This window comes from Acyrthosiphon pisum, chromosome X (assembly GCF_005508785.2).
Source record: "Acyrthosiphon pisum isolate AL4f chromosome X, pea_aphid_22Mar2018_4r6ur, whole genome shotgun sequence".
Lineage (NCBI taxonomy): Eukaryota > Metazoa > Arthropoda > Insecta > Hemiptera > Aphididae > Acyrthosiphon > Acyrthosiphon pisum.
Window position 1 is genome coordinate 46,374,367 of NC_042493.1, and position 26,008 is coordinate 46,400,374.

General features: G+C 28.6%; 1 protein-coding gene across 3 annotated transcripts in view; it reads right to left on the reverse strand.

The window, feature by feature from the left end:
* LOC100161279 (tetratricopeptide repeat protein 39B) overlaps positions 1-26,008 on the reverse strand; it is a 50,786-nt gene that overhangs the window by 3,700 nt on the left and 21,078 nt on the right. The window contains exons 6-14 of one of the 3 annotated variants that reach the window (XM_016800697.2): positions 22,687-22,819; positions 21,086-21,191; positions 20,082-20,147; positions 18,110-18,277; positions 16,950-17,113; positions 15,952-16,116; positions 15,143-15,372; positions 3,622-3,862; positions 1,773-1,774 (exon numbers count right to left, since the gene is read on the reverse strand). In XM_016800697.2, the coding sequence (XP_016656186.1) occupies positions 1,773-1,774; positions 3,622-3,862; positions 15,143-15,372; positions 15,952-16,116; positions 16,950-17,113; positions 18,110-18,277; positions 20,082-20,147; positions 21,086-21,191; positions 22,687-22,819 (1,275 nt within the window). The remainder of the gene's footprint in view (positions 1-1,772; positions 1,775-3,621; positions 3,863-15,142; positions 15,373-15,951; positions 16,117-16,949; positions 17,114-18,109; positions 18,278-20,081; positions 20,148-21,085; positions 21,192-22,686; positions 22,820-26,008) is intronic. The other 2 variants (XM_001945084.5, XM_029486578.1) reach the window with 2 other exon arrangements.

Sequence of the window (26,008 nt, forward strand, 5' to 3'; positions counted from 1 at the left end):
AAACTATAATAATTATTATAAGATTTAATAAAAATATTTTTTAATTTTAGTTGAAATTATCGACTTGAAATTTGGCTATCATTCAATATTTTTAATTGTTCACCCATCAATTTTCCTTTTTTAACTTTACTTACAATTTTAAGTGTAGGTACTTCTTTATTTTATATACGTTTCACATTTGATCTCTTTTTGATTAATAAAAATGTGTATTATAAAATAAAATAAAATAAAAAGATACTTGGCTAGGAGTATGAATTAAAATTACCGTCGCAAATATAATCCGCAAAACGTGTGGTTTGTTCTGAAGTAGATGAAAGGCCTACCCACAATTTTGTTGGGAAGTCACAGTCATAATATCTGATCTTTATAATACAGTAAAACTTCCGTTAACAGTCACCTCTATAGGACGGTCACCTCTATGTAACGGTCAATTTGTTTGGTCCCGTCGAGTGTTATGGGAAAAATACATTAATACTTCTAAATAGCAGGCACTCTAATTAACGGTCAACATTTAAAAGTATATCAAATGGAAAATTATTATTTCGAAATTATTTTTGACAGTTTATCTTAACGAGCTTAATTTATGATGTCGATAAGGCGATAACACTTGTCCGTGACTGTGTATTTTGTCATTTGTGTTCAGTGTATGTTTAAAACGTTTCGAAGTACGTACCTATAATTTCAATGGCGTCCAAACGAAAACATCTAACTTTAACAGAAAAAATAAAATTGTTAGATTTTTACCAAAAAGAAAATGTGAGTGCACGTACTCTTGCAGATAAATTTGGAATAGGAAGAACTCAAGCCACCGACTTAATAAAAAACAGAGAAGCGATTTTAAAATTATGGAAATCCCACGGTAATGATCAAATGAAAACTACAAAACGTCGTAAAACCGAATCAGACAATATCAACGAAGTTGTATACGAATGGTTTTGTGCAGCTCGTGCTAAAAATATTTCAATCAGTGGACCAATACTTAAAGAAAAGGCTTTACAAGTAAGTAAAGAATTTGAATGTGAAAATTTTAAAGCGTCAAATGGTTGGCTTGATAAATTTAAATCACGCTACAATATTTCTTTTGAAGTGGTTTGCGGCGAGAGTAAATCAGTTGATATGGAAACAGTGGACGAATGGCGTATAAAAGTCAAACAATTAAATTCTTCTTATGAGCCACGAAATATGTACAATGCAGATGAAACAGGATTATTTTATAAAATTCTTCCTAATAAAACATTAAGTTTTAAAAATGAAATTTGTAGTTCTGGGAAAAAGTCTAAAGAGAGATTGACAGTCATGTTAGGCGTTAATTTAATAGGTGAATTTGAAAAGCCACTAATCATAGGTAAATCTAAGAAACCACGTTGCTTTAAGAATGTGGACATAAAACGCTTAGACCTACACTGGGAGGCAAATAAAAAAGCATGGATGACACGATGTATAATGACTGAGTGGTTAATGTAGTTTGATGAAAAAATGACAAAACAAAAGCTAATATTATTTTGTTTTTAGATAATGCAACATCACATCCTAATTTAAAACTAAAAAACGTAAACTTAGTATTTCTACCACCAAATACGACGTCACACTGTCAGCCTCTAGATCAAGGTATAATCCAAAATTTTAAAGTTATTTACCGACAAATGATACTTAGGCGAATATTATCACAGATAGACGTAGTAAAAGATGCTGATGAACTTGTAAAAAGCATTATTTTAATATTTTTAAAATTTGATGACCTCTATATAGCGGTCACCTGGAAGGTCTTGAACTTCTGTTAGCGGTCACCTCTGTAGGACGGGCACCTCTAAATAGCGGTCATTATTTACAGTCTCTTCAGTGACCGCTATATGGAAGTTCTACTGTATGACCTATTTGTATGTAAGTAGGACCCACTTCGAGCAGTTGATAAGTAATTTTTATCGGTGAGTAATTCACTGTAATGTGATGTTATTTGTTATCTGTAATGTTAGATTTGAATTTAATGATAAATCATTGCACACGAAAAACAATTCTGAGTAAAGTTAGCTTATTTTACTGAGTTTATTTCATAAAATTTTTTTTGATATTGCTATCAAAGTTATTTATTATAGTAGGTATTAGGTAGTATTAGTGTATTACGGTAGGCTGATTAAACTTTTTCATTTTTTATTTTAAATATTTGTGGAGTTACGGTAAGCTTTTACTTTTAATTCTAATATTAACAACTTATAAGGAACCTTGTATTATATTTTTAAGCTTTTTAACCAAGCAAATTGTTTTTAATGATATTTATACAAAAATAAAAATAAAAAAAGTCGAAGACGATCCAAATTTTTTTTACCAATAATATATAATATACAAATTATATTTTAATAATCATATTTAATTAAAATCTTGGTAAATTTTCATATTTTTTCTCCCAATTATTTTAAAATACAGAGAAATTTCAATTTCGACTTTCTAAAGAGGATGTGAGCACACTATTTGTTTTCTCTTTCTGACCAATACCATAGTAAATTTGAGTTCAGCAGAACCAATATTGTGTTTTTATCTTTATAATAATATTAAAGTGAATTAACTTATAATATCAAACTTAAATGTAAGAATATTAATCTAGGACATCTCTAAGACTTGTATTAATATATTCATTTTAAACTGAATTATAACAATGTGATATATTACAACTTTGTTATGTTATGAGTCTTTGAAATGCTTATAAGTGGCTGTAGCTCTTGCTTTTAAAAGCTAATAATACAAAATTGGTTCTGATGAACATACATTTACTCTGTTGGGTCGGAGACAGAAAAAAAATAGTACGTTGATATTTTCTCAATGAAATTTTTTTCAACACTAGAATACAAGATCCATAAATTATAATAAAATTAAATATTTAGTTGGTCTTCCGTTATATTGTATATACAGTAGGTTTTCTCAAAACTAAAATCCCAAATTAATTTTCTTTATTTAACAATTGTATTATTGGATTATAGGTACCTATATATTTGGCATGTAGTAACTATATTATCTACTTAAGTTATTTTTTATTCATCGACAATTTTATGTCGTTTTTGTTAAATGTTTAAAAAAATACATTTAATAAAATTATAGTGTACCTAATGTGTTGTATGCTATTATTCGCTAAAAATCTAGACCATTGCCTATCAAAAAGTTATCGTTATATTACTCTACTCAATACCTTATAATACCTTTAACCTAGGTACTTAAAAATGTATGGCTATGATTTAAAATTAACATCATCATCGATCTTCCATCGACCCGTCAATGCAGTATCCGCGAGTACAAAATAAAACATAACTATTAAGAAATATAATATTATACAACTATAACAGTGTATGAGTAGGTAAGTACCTATAACCTGATAACAACATTTTCAAATAAAAATGATTAATTTGGAGTTTTTATTTTCGTGAAATAGTTTTACCGAAAAAGGAATCGGGATTTTGATTTTCATGAAATAATCGTTCGGTATTAAGGAGTAAGGACCACGGCGACGTTTTCCACTTTATCACCGAATTTCGATTACAAACGATTTCTACTGTGATAAATAATAACATTAACGTTTTCGAATCGTGACAAATAGTAAATGTGATCATGCAGTGACAAGATTCACGACCATACTTTGCCGTTTCGAGGTAATACGCCGCCTTATCCAGGTTGCCTTTGGATTTGTACAAAAATGCCAGCTCCACGTGCGCGTATGGCACCAGGAAACGGTCCTCTTTGATTTTTTTCTCCATCGACACGACGGACTTGAGACACTCTTCTGCATGCAGCGGGCTGTTCATAATACGCAGGCACACTCCTTTCAGCAGACACCCGAGTGCCTTGTTGTCATACTCGTATTCGCTGCCATATTGCCCTGTGTGGAATAAAAAACAAATATCATATATATATTATATATAATATTATATATATAGGATATTAAAGGTATTACATTGGCGGCACCAGACTTTTTTCTATAGGGGGAAATATTTTTTTTTAATGGTTGTTAGAAGATGGTAGTATACGATGTTTTAATATTATCCTCACTGTTCCTCTTAATTATGATAAACTTATTTTTTCATACAACAAGACATAAATAAATCAGGGAAGTCGCTTATACGTGCCGAGTACTCGAGTGTTTGAGCAGGTAATTCATTGTATTATAAGTTATTACTGCATTATTATAATATGAATTTGTAAAATGTGAATTTAATGATAAATCGTTGTACCTATATGAAAAACGGTTCTGAGTATAGACTGATCGTCTATACTTTTAAGGGTATTTTGTTATAATATTTATATTGCTACAAGTAATTTGTTTTTCTATTAGTAATACAGTATGTTAAACTAATATTGGCGGAAAACAAATCGCTTATATTATATGGTAGGTAATTACTAATTATATATAATTTTACTTTACTATAATTGCAAATTTTAATAATGTTGACATGATATTTTTAAATGTCTGTAAATACCTAATGGAAAATATCAAGTTTTTACTTTTTAATATTAATATTTTTTGAATTATAACAAATTAACATAATCATTTGAGGAAGAATTGTGTTTTAAGTGTGAATATGTTATCAAAACTTCAATTATTCACATAAAATGGAATATATTTATAGGCATATAAATATATAACAATAATAAACTATTGTTTAATTTTCAATAGGTAACGAAAATTGATGAGGAATCTTTTATTAAATTGTCAAACTTTTTTTTTTACCCAAGAAAATTAAAAATGTCTACAAATAGTACAGAAGAACCAAAATATTGTGATCATGGACTGGAAAGAGCTAATATAATATTTGGAAAAAAAATCGAATATCGACAGTTAGTTTGAATTACAACAAGGAAACAAAATCTTTTGTTGAAAACTGATTTGGATTAAAAATTTCGATGTTATTGTTATTGTTTTACAATCAGTGACTCAGTAACTGTTGAGTTTTATAGTTTTTACATACGCCGCACAATTTGTGTTTAAAATTTAGTTTAACACAACTAAAACGTTTATAAGTCATTCACGATATGCTATAAATAGGTTAAAAAAATCTTTAGATGAAAAAAGTATACCTAAGACTCGTTTTACTACATTTTACCTTTTGTTATTCTACATTTCTACGATAATTTTACGACTACGATTCTACGAATACTGTCGCGATACCTGTCGTCAACGTGTTTTTACTGCGAGATTTAGCGGAACAATCTGTGAAGTGAAATATTCGCAATTAAAAATTAAGTGTGAGCCGTAAGGGCATACTTTTACCTAAGACCTAAGTACTTATAAACATAATATTTGACGTGAATACCTATACGTCTCAATGGAATATGAAAATAAGAGAAACTTTGACGAACTCGTTAACTAAGTTTAGACGGTAAGTTCGGAGAAGAACTTTGTAGCTTTTAACTTTTAAGTGACAAATTACATTTCACAAAATAAATATTAAATTTAATACGATGGAAATGGTTTTAAACATGACATTAAAATTAAGCTTTTTAAACTTTTCATTTTGCACTTTTAGAGTTAGTAACTGCATAAAGTTTGAGTTATTCCTTTTATCGATTAAACGTTCAACACAGATGGTACTTTAGATGAGTGATTTTTGTGGAACTATCAGTAGCTCCAAGACTCCAAGATAATTAATAAATTAATTAACAACTATACAAGACGGAAAATTGTATTTTGGAACTATAATAAAGTTGTACCTACATAAGATGAAATTTGTTAATTAATTTTAATTAGTACTGACATCCAAGTGATTTTAAAGAGAAACGTGGGAGGTAGACACTCCGACTGCACTTTTACATTTTTCTGAAATAAATAGATACGGTCCCAAGCCTCTAGCTTAGTATAGCTATTGATTTCCCAGCAACCTATTTTACATATTTTTAATTATAGTATTTATTATTTACATATTATCTGTATATTCACCGAATCCCTGTTGCACATATTTTATCAATCTATAGTAGAATAATAATTGATTTTATCACGAATATCATTTTATATGTCATCTTGAGTGATATAAATAATACACTATAACACTATGCATGTATTAATAATTGTATAATTTTTTTATATATAAAAAAAAAACACCAGTCTACTAACGAAGGACATGAGATAATAATATATTATTTATATTTTACAAATATAATTTTAAATAAGTACCGAATTTTGATCTATTTTTTAGTCATTTTTTTTTTTACTTCTAAAATAAACTTTTGATGTATTTGTTCGACAATAGTGGCTTTCCATGTTTGGCAAAGAATCTAAAATATTGTTTAGTAATGATTTTCTTTCAGAAATATTTAAGTTTTCATTGTCGGTAGTGGACATTTCAAAATAATCATCTTCATTATTATCGGAGCATTCAAATTCAGTGTCTGTTCTTTGTTTTGAGACAAATTTCCTTTCCATTTTAACACCAATCCCAAATGTGTTAACAAACATTGTTTTACAATCTCTTGTATTAGTGTTATCCTTCAACAAGTAATATTTAATAGAAGACATTTTTTTTGATAAACACAAGCCCCTCTTTCTGGCTGTAGAAACAATTTTTGTATAATTGGTTAAAAATTGTATTCGTGCTTCATTACTACCAAGTTGCCAATATGATTTGAATAAGTTATTCAATAATCAGTTTCTAAAATTTCAAGACATTGAAGTTTGGTGTTTTTATTTTTAAGAATACAGTTGCATGGGGGTTTCAATGATTTAGCAGACCTTGGAACATTGTACAACCACTCACCATTAACTTTTTTTCTACCCAAATATTTTTTACCAGCCAATCTCTTTTTTTTGGTTTATAAACTTACTCCAATCTTCTGGTTTTCCCCATATTTTTCTTTTCTTTACAGTTACTTGATACTTCTGCATGTTCAACATGACAATAGGTTCTTCAGTAGCAATGTCAAAAGTAGTATTTAAAAGACTTTGTACTGTATCATTATTGTTTTGTTCTTCAGTAGCAATTTCAATAGTAGTATTTAAAAGATTTAATGAACCATTAATAACCTCACTTGTTCCAAATTAGAATTGGTATCATCAAATATAATATTATCCACATAAATGTATAATAAAAAATATATTTATTTCAAAATAAATTTACCTAAAGTTGAAGTTAACAATAGATTTCCTGTATTATTTGGAATAATATTCTGTTCTACTTCCAAGTGAACAACTTTTTCAAGTTCTATACTCTCTGTCATCTCATCAATATTTTTTAATTGCTTATTAATATATAGATCAACATCGAATACTACAAATAAACCAAGTAATAAACAATTATAATATTATAAATGATTATGAAATATCTTACATTCTTATTCATATAAATCTACTTATTGCTTTAAATATTAATTAATTTAAGTGTTACCTTGAGTTTTCTCTATATTTTTAAGATGAGCAGTTGCATTTATTTTGGTCACTAATGATATTATTAATTTCGTTAAGAGACCTATTATTTGAGGGGCAAAATTTATGAAATATTTCAAGAAAATAAATTTCATGAAATTTTAAAACCCTAAATATAACTTTTAATTTTTACAAAGTGTTCCTTACGGTCTATAGACAATTTTCTGGCGAGTCCGAGTTTTTCAGAATAAAAATTGGACTACGTAAACTAACTTTAATTTTGTTATAACGTAAGGTCTTTTGAGCTAGAATTGACGGTAGTAGCGAGGTCTCTTAACTGTGGTTTATTATTATGGGTAGGTATGTTTGATCCACTCATTATAATAATGTATTGTTGTATACTGTATAAAAATAAAATATTCTGATAGAATAATTATTATTGTAGGTACACTTATAAACCTAACACTATTAATTGTTTATTGTAGTATTGTCATACAAAATGTCTAAGAGAACTGCAGTGATCTCTATTCTCCATACTATATTTTGACGCTCTACACGAGTAAACTTAAATAACTCTTATTCATAGTCGATGCTCAAGAATAAGTATTGCTTAAGCTATACTTATGACTCAAATGAGATTCATAAACGAAACTTTGGCTTAAGAAAAGAAAAAGTATTACTTAAATTAAGGTTGGTCGAGAACTACCTTAAGCATTGCTTTAGTTGTAGGTACATCTTATTCCTTACTTAAAAATTGTAATTTTATTACGTTATTGAAACCGATGTTGGGAGAGGGTCATTGTGTTCATTAATAGGTACTTCTAATTATGAGGGGTCAGGTGCCTCTAAAATCGTGCACACTAGACAAAATATCGAACGTTTAAGTGTGTTGGTGCGAACAGATTGACGCCTCACAATCCGAATGATGTCTAGTGAACTCGGTATCAATAAAGTATCATAGAATGTCTCGTGTAAGGCCGGAACTAACCAAAAATGGTTGGGTAACCATGACAATGCGCCTGCACACACATCATTAAAAGTTCAACAGTTTTTGACCAGTAGGAACACAACAACGCTCCCCCACCCCCTGTAAAGCCCTGATCTGGCTCCACTGGACTTCTGGATATTTCCAAAGTTAAAGGAACCAATGAAAGGACATCGTTATGAGGATTTGGAGGACATTCAACGTGCCGTAACGAAGGCGTTGAAGAGTTTAACTTCTGGAGACTTCCAGGAGTGCTTCCAGAAATGGGAAGAACGCTGGACCAAGTGTGTTAAACTCGGAGGAGAGTACTGTGAAGGCATGGGTACATAAATCATTGTAAATATTAAATAAATTTTTTAAATTAAAAATTCTCGCTATTTAATTGCCACACCTCGTATATTATATTGTTTGAGAAGTACATCGTAGCATCAGAAGTATTCGTATATTACACGTCACTGTTATCATATATAAATAAATGTTTTATAAATTATCCAAATATAATCGAACAAAATAAAATATTTATATTTTAACAGAGAAAATTATTTTTATTTAAATTAAAGGCTTGCGTGTACCAGCGTTTTTTAGAAGAACATGTCAAAGAGGACGCGGTATAAATGCGGTAGCGACTAAGTCCCTGTGCGTTTCCCCTTACTTCACCCCTAGCTGGTTATATCAATGACAAATGTTGTCAATACCAATCTCATTTTCCCGTCAACATTTTTGTTCAAGACTTCAGGATTGTAATTTTAACAGTAGAATTTTGAAGTGACAATGCTTTTGAAATTATAACAACTCCAAATTTTAAGTAGTTTTAATATAATATTATATATTATCATCACACTATCAAAGAGCTATCGTTAACATAATATTATATCCATAATCCAATTAACCCTATTCATTTTATCGTTGGCAAAAATATTGAACACCCTAATATATTTTAACTATATATACCTATAGGGCCGTCACAAGGGGGCGGCAAGGTGTGCACAGGCACCAGCCCCCGTGACCTCACCAAAATATTATACAAACAAAAAGTCAAAAATAATTTTACTTTTGAGCAACAATATATTTATATGGTACCTAAATACCTAATATTAACTGTGTTGTTTATAACTTGCTCCTCCATACTCCATTTTTTTGTAATTAATTTAAAAATATTTTTTGTATTACATAATATTATATTAAATCATTAGGTCGTTACAAAAATACTAAATCTATTTAATTTAAAAATCGTATTTGATTTTATTTACTGCTATCTTATTTATTATAATTTTTTTTTTCCGACAACATGGACCGCGATGTCACAAATATTTCCTAATATTATTGTCAAGTTTAAATTTATTATTTTTTTTATTTAAATGTATTCATGTTATGTTACAGTTACGTTTAGTTGGTACAGCAAAAAATGTTGCGCTTATCTTTGTTTATTCTAAATTCTACATTTAAAATTACCAATTATAATGTATATATTAATAATTACAATTATTAATGCACTTTTTACCATGAGGGGTTTCAAAAACTTCAGTAATATTCACATTCATGATTCTTATTGTTCAATAGGAGAACCGAAAAACGAATCATTCTGAGATACTGAGTCTGAGTGATTGAATGAATAAAGAAATCTGTTGTAAACATAAAGACTAACGACCGCCTTTGCTCAAAACCGTTTTTTATCGTACCTATACATTGATTTATCTTTATATTCGAATTTAATACTTTTATATTGCAGTGATTTAATTACTTTGCAACCACAAAGTACGGACATTGCTTTTGCCATGGTAAATTTGCACAAAAAAAAAAGAATTAATCTGTATTGGGTAGGTATAGCCCATATTCTATGCCAAATTAAAAAAAGTATATTTTTATCGGCAGTCCTTTTATTACGCCAAAATATGTCATGGCTATGGAAACTATAAGTATAACTTCTATAACTTGCTAGAGCGTGGATTATTATGCAATTGTAATTTGTTTTTATTTTTATATTTTTGGCTTTTTATCAGTATAATCTGTATTATGGTTAATAAATAAAATGACAACAATTTTTTTTGCATATTTTATTATTATATATTGCATATTTTTACAATATTAGATATTTATTAGTGTAATATTATACACTATTTTCAAAGCCTAATAAATGTTTAAAATAATATTTCATCATGTAGAACATTTTAATTATATATTTTTTCAACTACAAACATATCTTTTTTTATAAAATTGTATACATTTTATTGTTTTGAATAGGAAGTGAAATGTCTTGTAAAACAATTTCACTAAACAAATTATTTGTTTTGTGTAAGCTGTAAAAAATGTAGGTACATAATTAAGTTACTCAATTTTTTTTTTACCAGTTAAATTAATAATTATCAGATAAACGATTTAATTGTATACATTTTTCTTACTAAACAACCAATTAACAAAAATTTTTTTCCATGTTTGTTTTAATTTCATGATTTTTAATGCATATAGGATTATATGGAAAATTGGTATAATTTTTAGTGCTTACAGATCATTGCTCTAGTTATAACATTATAACTGTATTTAAATGTTCAGATTTATACCGTGTTATTATCGTAAAAACTAAAATGTATATTGTATACATAGGTACCTAGTACCTACTTAAAGGCTGTCGATAAAAACTAAAACGTATATTGTATACATAGGTACCTAGTACCTACTTAAGGGCTGTCGATAAAAACGAAATTTTTTTATTTTGGCACGGATGAGTTTTACCCTATATATGGCTTATTTTTTTTTTGGCACAAATTGGTAATTCCCTAAGGTACATTCGACTTCTATAGTATTATATAAAAAAGTGACTTCGTCGTTTTATTATATTTTTATTAATTATGTTATCGTCACAACCAACTGTCGTGCTGTCTTCACATTTCTGGAAAAAAGCATTATGAGTTAAATTCTGACCCATCAAAAATATACACTAACAAAAACATTGAAATAGAAATCACTAAACCCTACCGAATAACCACATGTCAATAACAATGTGCCCATAATTCCATAAAGTTACGTATTATTATTATAATAATAATTTATAACATTGGTCGGCTTGGTGTATGGTAGATGGCTTTCAGTAGGTATTAAGAAATATTATAATATTTATTGAAAAAATTGTTCATATTAAATAATAGATAGTGCATAATTAAAATATCTTCACGATATATAACAGTCATATCAGCTAACTATAGTTGATAGTTATAACAACGTTAGTTGATATTTATTTTAACTGAAATATTTGCGATAATTATCTAAAATTGTAGTAAATTCTTCCAAAAACTTTAAAATATAATAATATAATAATTGAATCCTAAAATAATACATTTTGAAATTATATCAATGCATTCAAATATTCGATATACTGTATTAGTATTAACGTTTCAGCTTATTGCAGTGAACTATAATTTTGTACTTGAGAACATATTATATGGAGTTAAACTAACTCTGCCATTTGTACGTGTGTTTAAAATAAATTTCATAAACCTCTAAAATTAATTTTAGAAACCGAGTGGCTTTAAGAATATTAAGTTATAATTTTAAAGTTAATAATTAAAAAAATAATGTGGGTACACTGAAAGTTTTGTGTTAATAGAGAAAAAATATTAACTGAACTCAGCTAATAAGTTAAGCAATTTTTTTCATTACCACTCAAGTCACTCAGTGAATAGGCAATTATTTAAATTGTTTAAAATAATAATTAATCATTTAGTCGTATATATAATTAGTAAAAATAAATATTCACTCTACTATTAATGTACACAGCCGTATAAAGTAATTAGGTAATTACATGTTTGCGTCCTCTAAATTGTTAAATACAAATTATTAGGTAATTGGTTTATTTTTATTTGTAAACATTATAATACACAAAATGATCAATCAAAAATATATTTAATTTTAATCATGGCTATAGACATGATCTGTAAACATGATCTGTTTTAACGTAGGTAATTTTTTTTAAACTAGCTGGATGCAAACACGCAAGTATGCTACTACTACAGTTCACACAATTAATATCTGCAGATTATTAATTAATCTAACCTGATAGTTAATCGTATAGACAGATTAGTATAAAAAGATTCAAGTTCGAAAACACATAGATATTCTGTAAATAATGTATTAGTTAATATCACGATCGATAAAATATTTTAATCATACGTTAGTATGTATTTATACTATTTAGGGCCATTCTTACAATGTCCGGTAAAGTGTCTGTTAACTTTAACCGGAGGTCGTAAGAACCAGCCTTAGTATACTACACGAACCAAGATCATGTGAATGTATTCTTTATTTTTTTTTTGAATTTCGTTTGTGGAAAATTTTGATTTCTACAAGCCTGCAAGAAATTTTGTTATTTGATAAGTACTGTGTAAATTTAGGTAGATATAGGATTTCTACCTCGTATAATCAATGGTTTTTATCAGAACTACAAAAACATTTGAACTGGATGACTACTGAAGCGTTTTGTTTTTGAATAACTTTATAATATGTTATAATAACTATGAGAAATATTGTATACCTACACAGACACACGGTCTGATGGTCAAAACCAGTCATACCTACTCAACCTGTGTCCCTACAACCTTTTTTTCTGTGGCCCACAAAAACTTATGACCAAAAATCACACTAATTTGAAAATTATATTTGATGTTATTTGTCAATCCTATATAATAAATCATAAAACGTTATATCATCGTAATTGTATTTTTAATTGTTTTATTTGTATGCTTCGTAATTCATTCCCACCCAACTCAATGTTGCGACCCAATTAGTACGTAATAAACATATAGGTAGGTCCCAAGCAAAAAATTGTGGCTAGTCTAAACGAATCGTCGGCATACCGAGTCGCTCAAGACGTCACTGTATAGTCAAAAGGGGTGCTCGGTTGCAGGACGCGTATATAATACAACCGGCCGCCTGGTATCGGAATTCAGCTGGCGCGATTAAATCCGCCACTAATTGACTTTAGACTTATACAGTAACCATATATGACCGTATTGATTTAGAGTGGTACGTAAATCGGTTATATTACACGCACGCGATGGTCAGAAACTCTAGAAGCTCTTGAAGCTCTAGAAAAAGTAAAAAGAAAAAACCTATAATGACTATAATTGTTTAGTCCTGACGAAAATTCTTAAGAAATGTCTACGCTTGTTCGGTTTAACAATAACTAATACGTCAATATTAGCATTGCAGTAGTTATATATAGTAGGTAGGTTTAGGTTTCGATAGAATACAAACATATAATATATAGCATATTACTTCATACGCCCTTAGTCTCATCATCGTCTTAAAAACGCTATCAATACAAAATATAATGGAGTGAAATTACAAAAATCAATCGATTCGACAGTTTCGAACAGGGTGATAATATTTGAAGAAAACTCGGTACCTACTTTAATTTCTACATGCCGCTAATGCTAATTGCGACTAATTTATCGGGATATCTTAATTGTTTAATACTTTAGAAACTTAATTTGAGATTTGAGATTTAAAGTAGCTACACATCACCTTCTTTTACGAGTTTAAAATTGTAATTTGTTGTAAATGAAAAATTAAAATAAATTAAATTGCACAGAACAAAAAGTAGGTACCTAAACTATATTCAATTTTAAATTTGATTCCTTTTGATCATACTTGCTCACTGACACCGACCGTCAGTTAATAGTAGACCACAAACTTCAATTTTGGATTTTGATGGCGTTGTATACTTGTATGGAGAAAATTTTAAATTACCACTTAGGAGTTGATGATATATGATCGCTCCAATATATTTTACCCTTGGACCATAATATGAAAAATTAAAACATTGCGGCCAGAACACTTTTAATCACATTTCACAATTATTAGTTATATAGAAATGCAACGTACATAATAAACAAATGCAAGTTTTTAATGGTTGTCATGCCTAAGGGCTAGGCAAGCCATTGTTTAGAAAAGTGTACAAAGAATAATTTGAATTATAATGGTGTAGTAGCGGTGTACTGTTTTCCCTGAACTTAAAAAATATATATTATAGTTATGTTTAATATTGAATGTAAAACTTTAATATTAATATAGATGCGTTTACTCACACATTCAGTTTTTTTGCGCAATCTAGTTTGTACAAATCTGATTTGAGCAATAAAACGTACCTATCTATTCAAGTAAACGAATATTTGAACAAATAATTTCTACAAATTCGACCGTTGACTGAAAATAAAGCTGTGGCTGGCACAAATTAAGATACACGTGTAAATGATTTGATTTTCAATATTTTTTATCTTAATAACTTAGTATTTACTGTAGTATCATTTTATCACTTATCATTTATTATTAAACGTATATCTGTGGACTGTGATATTATATGTATTTAATAATTCACTGACTAAAGAATAAGCAATATAAATACTAAGTAAACATATAATCGATGATATATCTATATATTTTGTTATTATTTAGAGAAAAATATAAGTTATTTTGTTTAGTAACCCAGGGGATACTTAACCCAAAAATCTTCAAAATATACATGTATTTATACCCTAAGCAATCACCAAAATATGACCAGGACTTAAAAGTTTGGTGCCCCATCAAATGAAGTTGAATGGATGTTTTTTGTGTGTGATGAAAAGCCCACACGACTATTAATAATTATTATTATAATATACTATCGGAAGTTTAAGCGCACCCCCCTAATAGTTACCATGATCTCCGCCTATACAGCCACTGCATCGAGTTATAGCAACAATAATACTAACAATAAGTGATAAAAATAACGATGCGATATATAACAATAACTTAAAGACGAATAATAATAAATTGGATAATAACTGTACCAGGATTTTTTTCAAGATCCTTTGTGTTTCTGTCAATGAGCCTGTACAAATTGTCGCACAATGACTTTCGTTTTCCGAACACGTTGAACAAGTTCCACAAGTACAGCAATTCAATGGCGGGCATGAACAGCCGGTTATTCTGATTGGTAAACCTTTGAGATCTCTTCACGGCAAATTTTTCCATTGGTAACGATTTTCCCGCAATCCTCTGTTTGTATTTGGGCACGTCGCTGCAGTTCACACAAACAATAATAAATTATAGGTAAATTATAAATATGTACTTATAATAATTTTCGCATAGAACGAAACCGTCTCAAGCTTTGAACCAAATCACATTTTTCAGACTTTCGTTTTGTTTTTGTTTTCATAGGTTTCTCGGGTATTGAAAACCACGAGCTTGTTTTAAATACGTAATAATCATCGATTTATTCAGCGTTGAAGTACCTACATAATACACATTTTTTTTTTATTTTGTTATATAATGTGGCCACTTTTCAATATTTTGTTCATATTATTAATATTGTTGTTGGTGTTTTAGTTAACGAAAACGATATACCTAATACGAATATTAATAGATAATAAGTCGAATAATACGAGAATATTATATAAAAAAAAATTAGTTCCTATTCAGGTGTACATTATAGTAGTAGTATGTAGTAACATTTATAGCTGCTGAGGCTTTTTTTTTATATTACACTGTTTGGATTGTTTTTGGTTCAAAGCCTTGACAATGAAATTTAAAAAAAAAAACAACAAAAAACTTAAGCTCCAATATTATAACGATATTATTGTGCAAGGTGCTCGCTTACGCCATTAGCTGGTTGACCGTATTGAGCTCATCGCGGGAAAGACAATTGTATCCTCGCATGAGCATAATGCATGCGCGCTGGTAGTTGTATGTAGTGCGTGACCACTTGCTCTGCTCGGCCAATTTGGCCGCGTACGTTTCTGCCCGTTTCCAGTTTAAGGCAACGCTAAAAAGTATCGTATTATTATAAACATACCGCGATTCGTATACCGGTACCATGGTATATCAATGTATTAATATCTAACTTGTATATAATTAATAATTATATATTATATCCGTTAAATTGTGTCAAGGTGTCGAATCACGAAACAGTGGTGGATCTAGGATTTTTATTAACAACTTGGGAGGAGAGGGGTAGGGTGGCCAATCTAAATAATATTTAAAAAATATAATATATATAAATAATATTAAATACATATTCACAACAATTAGAGCTAAGTGCCACCAATACGTATTACTTATTATAGTTATTAGTTTAAAGGAATCTAATATTATTAGATAATTATAAAATTATTAATGTATTAGTATAAGTTACTTATAAGTTATATTTTACAACTATATTTAGCATAATATATAGCACAGCTAATGCACTAGGGGAGAGGTCCCTATGCCCCACCATATTGAATCCGCACTGTTACGAAATCAGATAAATCCGTTCGTAATTTTTTATCACCGTGATGGTACACTGCAGGAATCAAATAGGTCGCTGTCGTTTCATTTCAAACCATTTAATAATGTTTAAAAAAACCTTAGTGCAAATATACTTTTTTACCAGTTAACACATCATCTCGTAAAGTATTAACATTTTTAAAAATATATGAATATATTTTTTTAGATCGTTTGATGAGATTAAAAAACGACATATTTAAAAAAAAGGTAAGTAGGGATAATCATATTTGTTACAATTATTTACTTTTTTTAAATGACAACACACATTTTAAATTTGATATTATCCAGCAGTATATGTTTCTAATATATTAGGTACATTATTATACGAACCAATTGGCCCAGCAAAGTTCCCAGTAGCATATGTGATGGAATTGCGGCCACGAGTCTTGGGACTCCACCGAAGCCGTGTACCACTTGATCGCGTCGTCTACGTCACCGCGCATAAACTCCAGGCGTCCTTTAAAGTACAAGAACCACGCGCCGTTGGGATACAGCTGAGCACACGATCATGTAAATGCACAAAAATATGTAACGATGGTTAAATACTGATAGATATTATTTAATAAAATAATATGATAGGCATTTATACCTACCATATATAACCCCCAACTGGTTTCCGAATACGCGTAGGGTACTAACTACTAAGGTATATAATATATAAATAATTTATAATATTATATTTACAAATCCAATATTAATTGTGTCTACAGATTATAATATTTAAGGATTGTTTCCAATTAAAACATAAATAGAAGAATAATAAATGAAAAAATTCAATTATATAAAATATGACAACTGCGCGTCAAAGATTTGAAACAAAAATGTTTTACAATTAACTTTTTCACTGTAAATTGTTAGGTAGATGATATGTTTGAAAATTTAGATGCATCTAAATTAAAATTTGAAGGAGTAGGTAGATACTAATACTGTCTGGGTTATTGAAATGTATACCTGTACTAATAATAATAGTCCTTAAAAATACTTTTATAAAAATATAAAATAGATGTTATTATACTGGATGTAATATTTATTATAGTCACATAATTTTTACAAATTTTTTAAGTATTAAAATATTAAGATTAGTAAATTAGTTACTAAAATATTTCCCAAACCCATTATCATGGACCTATTATCCTTAGTACACAACGTTAAATAACTCAAAACTACTCGTTCAAGTTTCGATTTAGATACATAATATTTTAAAAATTCATCCAATTCATTTACAGAAAAAAAAGAGCAATCCTCATTTACTTGATGAATCACCCTGTATAATATGTTTACAATATAAGCGTGCTCTATTGATACTTAAAGCTCTTTAATTCGATTAGGTACCGTTTTTATTTTATTAGAGGTCCCACTAATTTGCCCCTCCAAAAATATATACGGAGGTATACATATACACTATGTATTTTTTTATCGCAGTGTATTATACCTATTATGATAAATTGATAAATAATATAATAAATTTAGCAATGGAAACGAAACCTTACCGTCAGCTGTTGGCGCAGCGCTGCGTCGCAAAACTCCAAATCACCCTCCTCCTGACTGAAAACGTACACCACGACCAGGTGGTATGTGAGCATGGTTAGCACGCACAGGACGTGCCGCAGTCCATGTGGCACCTGGTAACACAATTCAAGTTCGCCAAGGCCCTGTTCCTGCGGTTAGATTCTATTTTTAATATTTACATTCAGGAAAGCAACACGTAGTATACACGTAGATATACGTAGGTATATTATAGTTACGGATAATTCAGGAAAAGGTAGAACGTCTGCAGTTACATTTTTTCTGATAATTTGATTGGAAGGCGTATGATTAACAAGGAAAAAGTCAAAATTCCTACATTTTAGGAAACTCAATAATCGTCTCAATTCTGTATATCATTTCTGTAATTCTGGCTTTAATGGCTTTTCACTTCTTTTTTCATACAAAAATTATAAAAATCAAATAGTTTGATACTGAATGGAAACTACGTAAAAAAAACATTTTCTAAAATTCAAGTATAATAACTAATAAGTAATAATTAGAAAATGACAAATTGACCTTTTCCTTTTATCAACGAACTGTCCAATAAAATCATAAAAAATAAATAAAAATTGGCACTTGTTTGTTATCACCTCGTTACCTAGTCATGTACAATTTATCACCCCAACCCACCGGTGACCTTACATCAGCAGTCTTTAATCTAAAATCTAAAATGTCGGTATTCATGATCGATATTTTTCTGTATTTCTGCGATATCTTTGTAGGTTAGCCTAGATCTAGTATATGACATTGTGATCTATCTATGAAAAAAGAGTAAATGCTTCTTATAATATTTGAAATTATATTTTAATCATGTTAGTATAATAGTACCTATGGGCTTTGTTATCAGTTTGGCGCCATATTTTATGTGTAATTTAAGTATGTACCTATCTTACAAACGTTATTAGCTTATATTAAAATATTGTTAAAAATGTATTTTTATGAATTATTTCCCGCAATATTTAAAACTAGCACTCAATTTGTACAACAAAATGTATCGTTGAAACAAATCAAATATGTAACATTTGAATCGTTAAAAAACTTTTTAATTGTTTTACGTGTAACTATGAAATATTAATTATTAACTATGTTACTATAAATTGTAAAAAAATTAGGTACTATCTATTATTGGGTACATAAACTTTTATTAAAAATTATTTTGTAACAATACATAAAAAATATCATAGTTCCTTTCCAAGGATGGATCCATCGGGGAGCACTGGGGCAAGTGCCCTCCCCCCACCGTTCACAAAAGGAAGTATTATATAATTGTTCATTAATTATCGTAGAAATGTTTTTAATTTAAGTGCCCCCTCCGTACACAGATTCTGGATCCACCCATGACAACGGACGGTCACCCGGTGGCGGGGTGGTTCATTTTTTAGAGCATGGTCGCCATATTATAATGGTTATATTGATAATTTTCTTCTTTTGGCTGCCATTCCGATCACAAAATTTCACACTTGCGTTTAGTATTTATGCCATGACGTCCTATCAATTCCTTTATTATCAGTGGTTGTAACTTATAATAATATAATAATACGTTATCGCGGGCGTCTAACTGAAAGGCACCACCTATATAAATGAAAAAGTGACGTTTTCGCTGTAAATTTAATTTTTTCCTCGTTTATACACGTCAACGTCATCCAGAACACTATTATCTATTTATCTGTAATGTAAAATTTTTTCACCGGATGCAGATCGAACAAAATATGGCAACAAAAGATAAATAAATAGTGACACATGCGATAATTTTATTTCTGCTTTCCTGCTGCTGTTAGCTGGAATGCGCCAATGTATAAAAAAAATGGATCGGCGGTGCCTTTCAACTGCAGAACTCCCAGTTCTCACGAATTATATTATAAGGTACATTTTATATTTTATATATTCATAATATGTAGGTATATTGTGAACGGCGTTTCTAAAAAAAATGATTACTTTGCTCCCGGAAAACCCGATGAATTCCAGTAGTTTGATTATTTTCGATGGCAGTAACGAAATCATCTATACACACGGGGAAAAATAAAAATACACAATATAAATTTAAATTCGTATACGACATATTATATTATAAATGTATAAAATATGTGTGCAGTGTGAACGTATATTATAATAGTGCGATACAACAACGATCGAAACTCGTGTGGACCATTACATAATGGCATATTATCAATACATGGTCATTCACCATAAATCCGTGTAAAATTCATTTTTTCTCTAATGATCAATTTAAACCAATTATGATTTTTTGAAATTTTTAAGTATAAGTTATACTTGTGGACCAGATTTTCGCTTATTTAGATATTAATGTGATTTTTAGAAATCAAAATTTGAATAAGTAATTTTTTAGTTACCTAATAATATTATGTATATTTTAGATTTTTAGGATAATAGTCCATAAAAATGGTTTTAAAAAAATATAAAACGAATGTAATATTGGACCTAATATTTATTATACTTGGACATTTTTAGTTTTTACCAATTATAAAATGTTGATGGATTAATATTAATTAGGAAGTTTTAAAATAATCATAGACCCAATGTCTTTCAAACCCATTATCATTAGGAAAAACAATTAAATAACTTAAAAATTACTTGTTAAGATTTCAATTTAGATGCATTAATATTTACAAAAAAGTCATCTGATTAATAATTTACAGGGAAAAGGATGATTTTAATTTAAAAAAAAGAAATTGGTATGCTACAGGACACTTCTTAAATTATATTAAATTCTAAGTATTTGAAAATATGGCTCTTTAAATATACTTACAAGTTTCAAAAGTTCAGACTTTTAATACATTTATTATTGAAGGGGAAAATGGTGGTGAGCTTACTCGGTTAATAAGTAATAACTCTGTACAATATAATCATACAACTATATTATTATATTTATCTATGTACGCATATTATATTCTTTATAGTTTATTGTACGTAATATTTACCAGATTAAAAGCCCCAATACCTAGGCGCACTCCGCTCTCGAAATGCTCTTTGTAAGACTTCTCGTTTTCGGACCACTCGCGCGAGGTAAGTATGACATTACATTCTCTAGAAAAAAAAACATCATAATAGCATGCGTGCTAAATATTTATTAATTAACTAACACACACACACTATTCTCAACTTATATTTGTACTAATTTATTAGTGTAAGACAGGGACTATAATATTATTATCAGACCGTAAATATAACCAGTTTTGTACAAAGCCCGGAATATTGTCTAAATCACAAAACTAGAACCTAAAACTAGAAATATATTGATTTTAAAGGTTAAGTATTAACCAAAATATGGTTTGTATAGTATTATTTCTTCTTATATTCTGTACGTACCTAAATGTAAAAATGTATAAGAACATTGTAAATTGTTTTTTTTTAACAGTGAAATGTTTATGTTATTATTTATGTTACAAACCATTATAGAATATAAATTAATATATTATAAAAAATAACCCAAGTTCCGAAGATTTCACTTGGAAATAGAACTTTAACCAGAACCAACGAATCGTAACAGTCGAAGACTGCTTAAGCAAATATAACCATTACTAAGCGAAAATATTTATAACGTTATATTGTCTATCAAAATCTAACAATATATTATTAATTATTATGTTCAATATGACATTACTAAACTGGTAGGCGCAAAGGATTCAGGAAGGTAAGTAATAAAGGTGGGACGAACTCCAAAATATGGTCTTGAACCGAATTTTTTAATTGTACTTGAACCGAACATTTCATTCAAACATCAAACCACACCTAAATCATATATTTATTATATTTCATTGTTGAACTGAACCCAAATTAAACTTTTAGATTAAATATCAAATTAAACTTTATAGTCCTATGTCAAACCAACATAACTAACGACTATCGAATATGTAGTAGGACTAAATAAAAGTAAGGACCAATTTCATAAATGATAACGATTTACGAATATTGAATAACAATAATCAATATTAACTTTTAATATTGTTCAGTGAGTTACGAACTTCGATTATATAAATAGTGCAGAGTCAAAATAATTATGTAAGTCTATAAAATATAATCGATACCCGGACAGTATCGTGTGTTTAATTTTATTTTTGTAACATCAAAATTAAATATAACAATACATTCAACACAGAACCATCCACATTCAAAATAAATAAAAAATAAAAATAAACTAGTACCTATAGAATATGGGTAAATCGTATATGGTACATACTATATTATAGACAATAAACAAATTACAAATTAATTACCTATTTAATATTTAACAATAAACACCGGAAAATGTTTGATTAGAATCGTTTGACGAGTTGAAATTTTTTTGTAGTTTAAACTATTTTAAAGTTCAAATTAATTATCAAATTTCGAACATTTTGTTTGAATTTGGTTGGGTTCGGTATTTTTAAAGTTTGGTTCGATTTTTTGAACTTCAAAAAGTTCGACCCACCTCTAGTAAATAGTATAGGTATTACTCAGTATTAGGTAGGTACCTCCTATAAAACAAAACCATACGATAGACTTAAACGTCTTGGTCGTACGATATGGGATGAACACATACTTGTACGAATTGTAGCAAGATCGTATTTTAATGCCAGCGCGGATGAAACTGACTAACGTCTCATCCTCGATGAATGTCAACAGCGCTTTGAGTAACAGCGCTTCTGCAAAACACAGTTCGGCGTGCAACTCGTCTGTACAGGTAATAAAGTAATAATAATTAACAATAGGTGTTAAACATAAGACATTAACAGTTTCAGAAATAATTTAATGGTACTGTTCAATATTATATTCTACAAAAGGCATGTCAAACTCAAAGTATCAAGTGGGCCAAATATATTGAATAGTTTACTATTTGGGCCACACATAAAAATTTGGCAAAAAAATTAATATTTTGTAGACATTTTTCAATTTTATTCTTTATATTCACGAATACAGCAATTACAACTAAATTAAAAAATGAAAAAAAATGAACATTAACATTTAAATAAAATATAAATCACACTAATTATTTATGAAAATAGCTGTTGTATAAATTACAAAAAAAACATGTTGATAATTCTTTTTAGACGATATTTGACATCTCTTTTCTCCCACCAACTATTCAAATTTGGGAGAAATATTATTTGACGAAGCCACTTTTAATACTGCATTTAGATGTATGTCGGTTAATCTGGATCTAACGGGTGATTTATTACTGTTCATTAATGAAAAAAGTTGCTCGCATTGATAAGTACTACCTACTAAACATAGAAATAATTTTTTATGAATATTTTTTGTAGGAAATTGGTTTATTATTAGTTTTTGTATACGTCATGCATGCTGGGAAATGCGTTAAATCTTCATTTTGTAATTATGTTTTAAATAGATCTAATTTTAATTTGAAAGCCTTAACATGGTCATTAATCGCTGTTATAATTTGATTTTTCCCTTGTAATTTTAATCTAAGAATCTAAGATAGTCGTGACACAACATTAATATTTTATTATTTTTTTTTTTTCGTCCATTGAGCCGCGGGCTGCGTGTTTGACATGCCTGTTCTACAATGTTTATACAAAATATTATTCGTATTATTCGTGAATAAGAGCACTCTCTTGAGTATAATTTATCTGGTAATTACTTATTAGGTATAAAAATGTATTATTTTTGTTTTAAAAGCAAGATAAAAGAAGTTAAATTAATTGGGATGATAACAAAGATGATAACAAATTTCGATGACACACAATTTAAAACAAAAGAAACCCCCATTTGACATAATTTAATGCCGATGTATAACTGTATATACATGATAGGCAAGAAATACAATGATGGAATGAATATATCTCGGCAAGTGACAATAAATTGAATTTTAACTATCCATTGCGCATAGTATATTATATGCTAATAATGGTTTATTAGCCTAGAATAATATTACGGTATATTATGTTTTGTTTGGATAATACATGTATTATGTAGTAACACCCAACTCTAACTAAGTACCTATATAAGTACCCTATGGTAACAGTATTGTACGAATGTATAATGTAACTATATGAGCATATAACTAGCAAGATTTAGCAGATTTACAAATAAGATGGTCGGTAAACTCTAAATAGGCTGTGACCAATAAGCGGAAAATATGACTCAAATGCAAACCAAAGCCCAAAAGTACTAAGTAATATATCGACAATATTTTTCATACAAGTAATAATATTTTATACCTAGACAATTTAATATAGTGTTTACGTATTTTATAGGATCATTAAAACATTAAATTAAGTAGTTAAAAAAAACCTGTTGAGCTTATTTTTAAAAACGTATTATATAAAATAGAATAATTAATACCAATAAAACAATTAGTTTTTTTTGTTTATACGTAATATATTGCCATTACCAATCACCTACCTATTAAATAATTTTTAATTTATAATAGATATTATAATAATCAGAGTTATAATTAATTGAGTATGTACCTTAAAATCAATTTAGAAATTCAATACTGGAAGTTGTTTATCAATTAAAAAATAATGGGTTTTAACTTTTAATTATACTAAATAATAAAATTGAATTTTCGATTTTATCCCATTGTTAAGGTACAAAAGAGCATATTATCAATTTTGCGCTTTTAGGCTGTCTAATAAATAATACGATTTATGCTTTTGGACACCACTGGATAAAACGTCTTTTTGAAATTAAAACCATTATTATTATCAGTGTGTATTCTTATTGATCCCGTTTCCTTGAGTGTATTAGTAATAAAATATAAATAATAAATATAATAATACGCAACTTAGTAGTGTTATATTATGCCCTCCTAAAATGTCTTGATCAATAAAAAAAAAAATAGAAGAAAGTTTATTATTCAATATTAATGACAAACTATTGTTCTGTTCAAATGGATCATAAAAACTATACTTTTTTAATACGTTTCAAAAATACTTATCTTTTGTCTTTAAAATAGCTCATTAAGTGGCTATTAGTGGTAAATTATTAAACTTGATTTTGAGATTTTTACGACTCAGACAAATCGGTAGAAAATCACGTTTTATTAAATCGTTAATGGTTATTTCAATTAGCTATAAAACTACTATTGTAATAATCTATACGTTCTGCTACATTCAATTTTTTTTTATCAATAAAGCATGTAAAAAATATAGGAGAAAAAGGAGTAGGTACTTACATAAGTACCTTCTTATAATCTTATGCATCTAGATTGTTTTTATAAGTACTTAATAATTTTAGCAATAACGATATTAAATAAAAGTTAAGAAATTGAATGTATTATGTTGTACCTAATGTATGTTATTTTGAAATGCATACAGGTAGTATACAATATTTGATAGGATTTATCAAATATCAAATATTATATTTTTATTATCATTACCTAATCTTTAACTTCCAGAATGTACAACGAAAATTTGATAATTTTTATATTTAATGTTGTCAGATCATACCTGCCTTACAACATTTTAGTTCCCTTTAAAATAAAGCTCATGTTGCACTAATTACTGTACCATTAGGTACTAGGTAGGTGTAATGTACCTACGTATACATATATGGAAAATCGATAACCGTGCATTTCTTACGAATGTTTGTGTAAACTGTACCGCTTAACATATTATTTGCAATCATTTCAGATTTAAAATTAAAATATAGCTTCAATAACAAATTATATGTACTAAATAACATAAGTTTTTGATTTTTCATTAAATTTGAAATTTATATATGCTATAATATAGTTACCAACGGTGACCATGGTCACACGTTATAGTAATTTTCAGGATCACGAACTCGAAACGCTCTAATCATCTGCTGCCGCAGGAGTCAAGCCCATATTAAACAATTGTGAGCCCTAGGGGCTAATTATAGCCTAATTTTTTAGTTAGCCCTCATGAAAAAGTGCT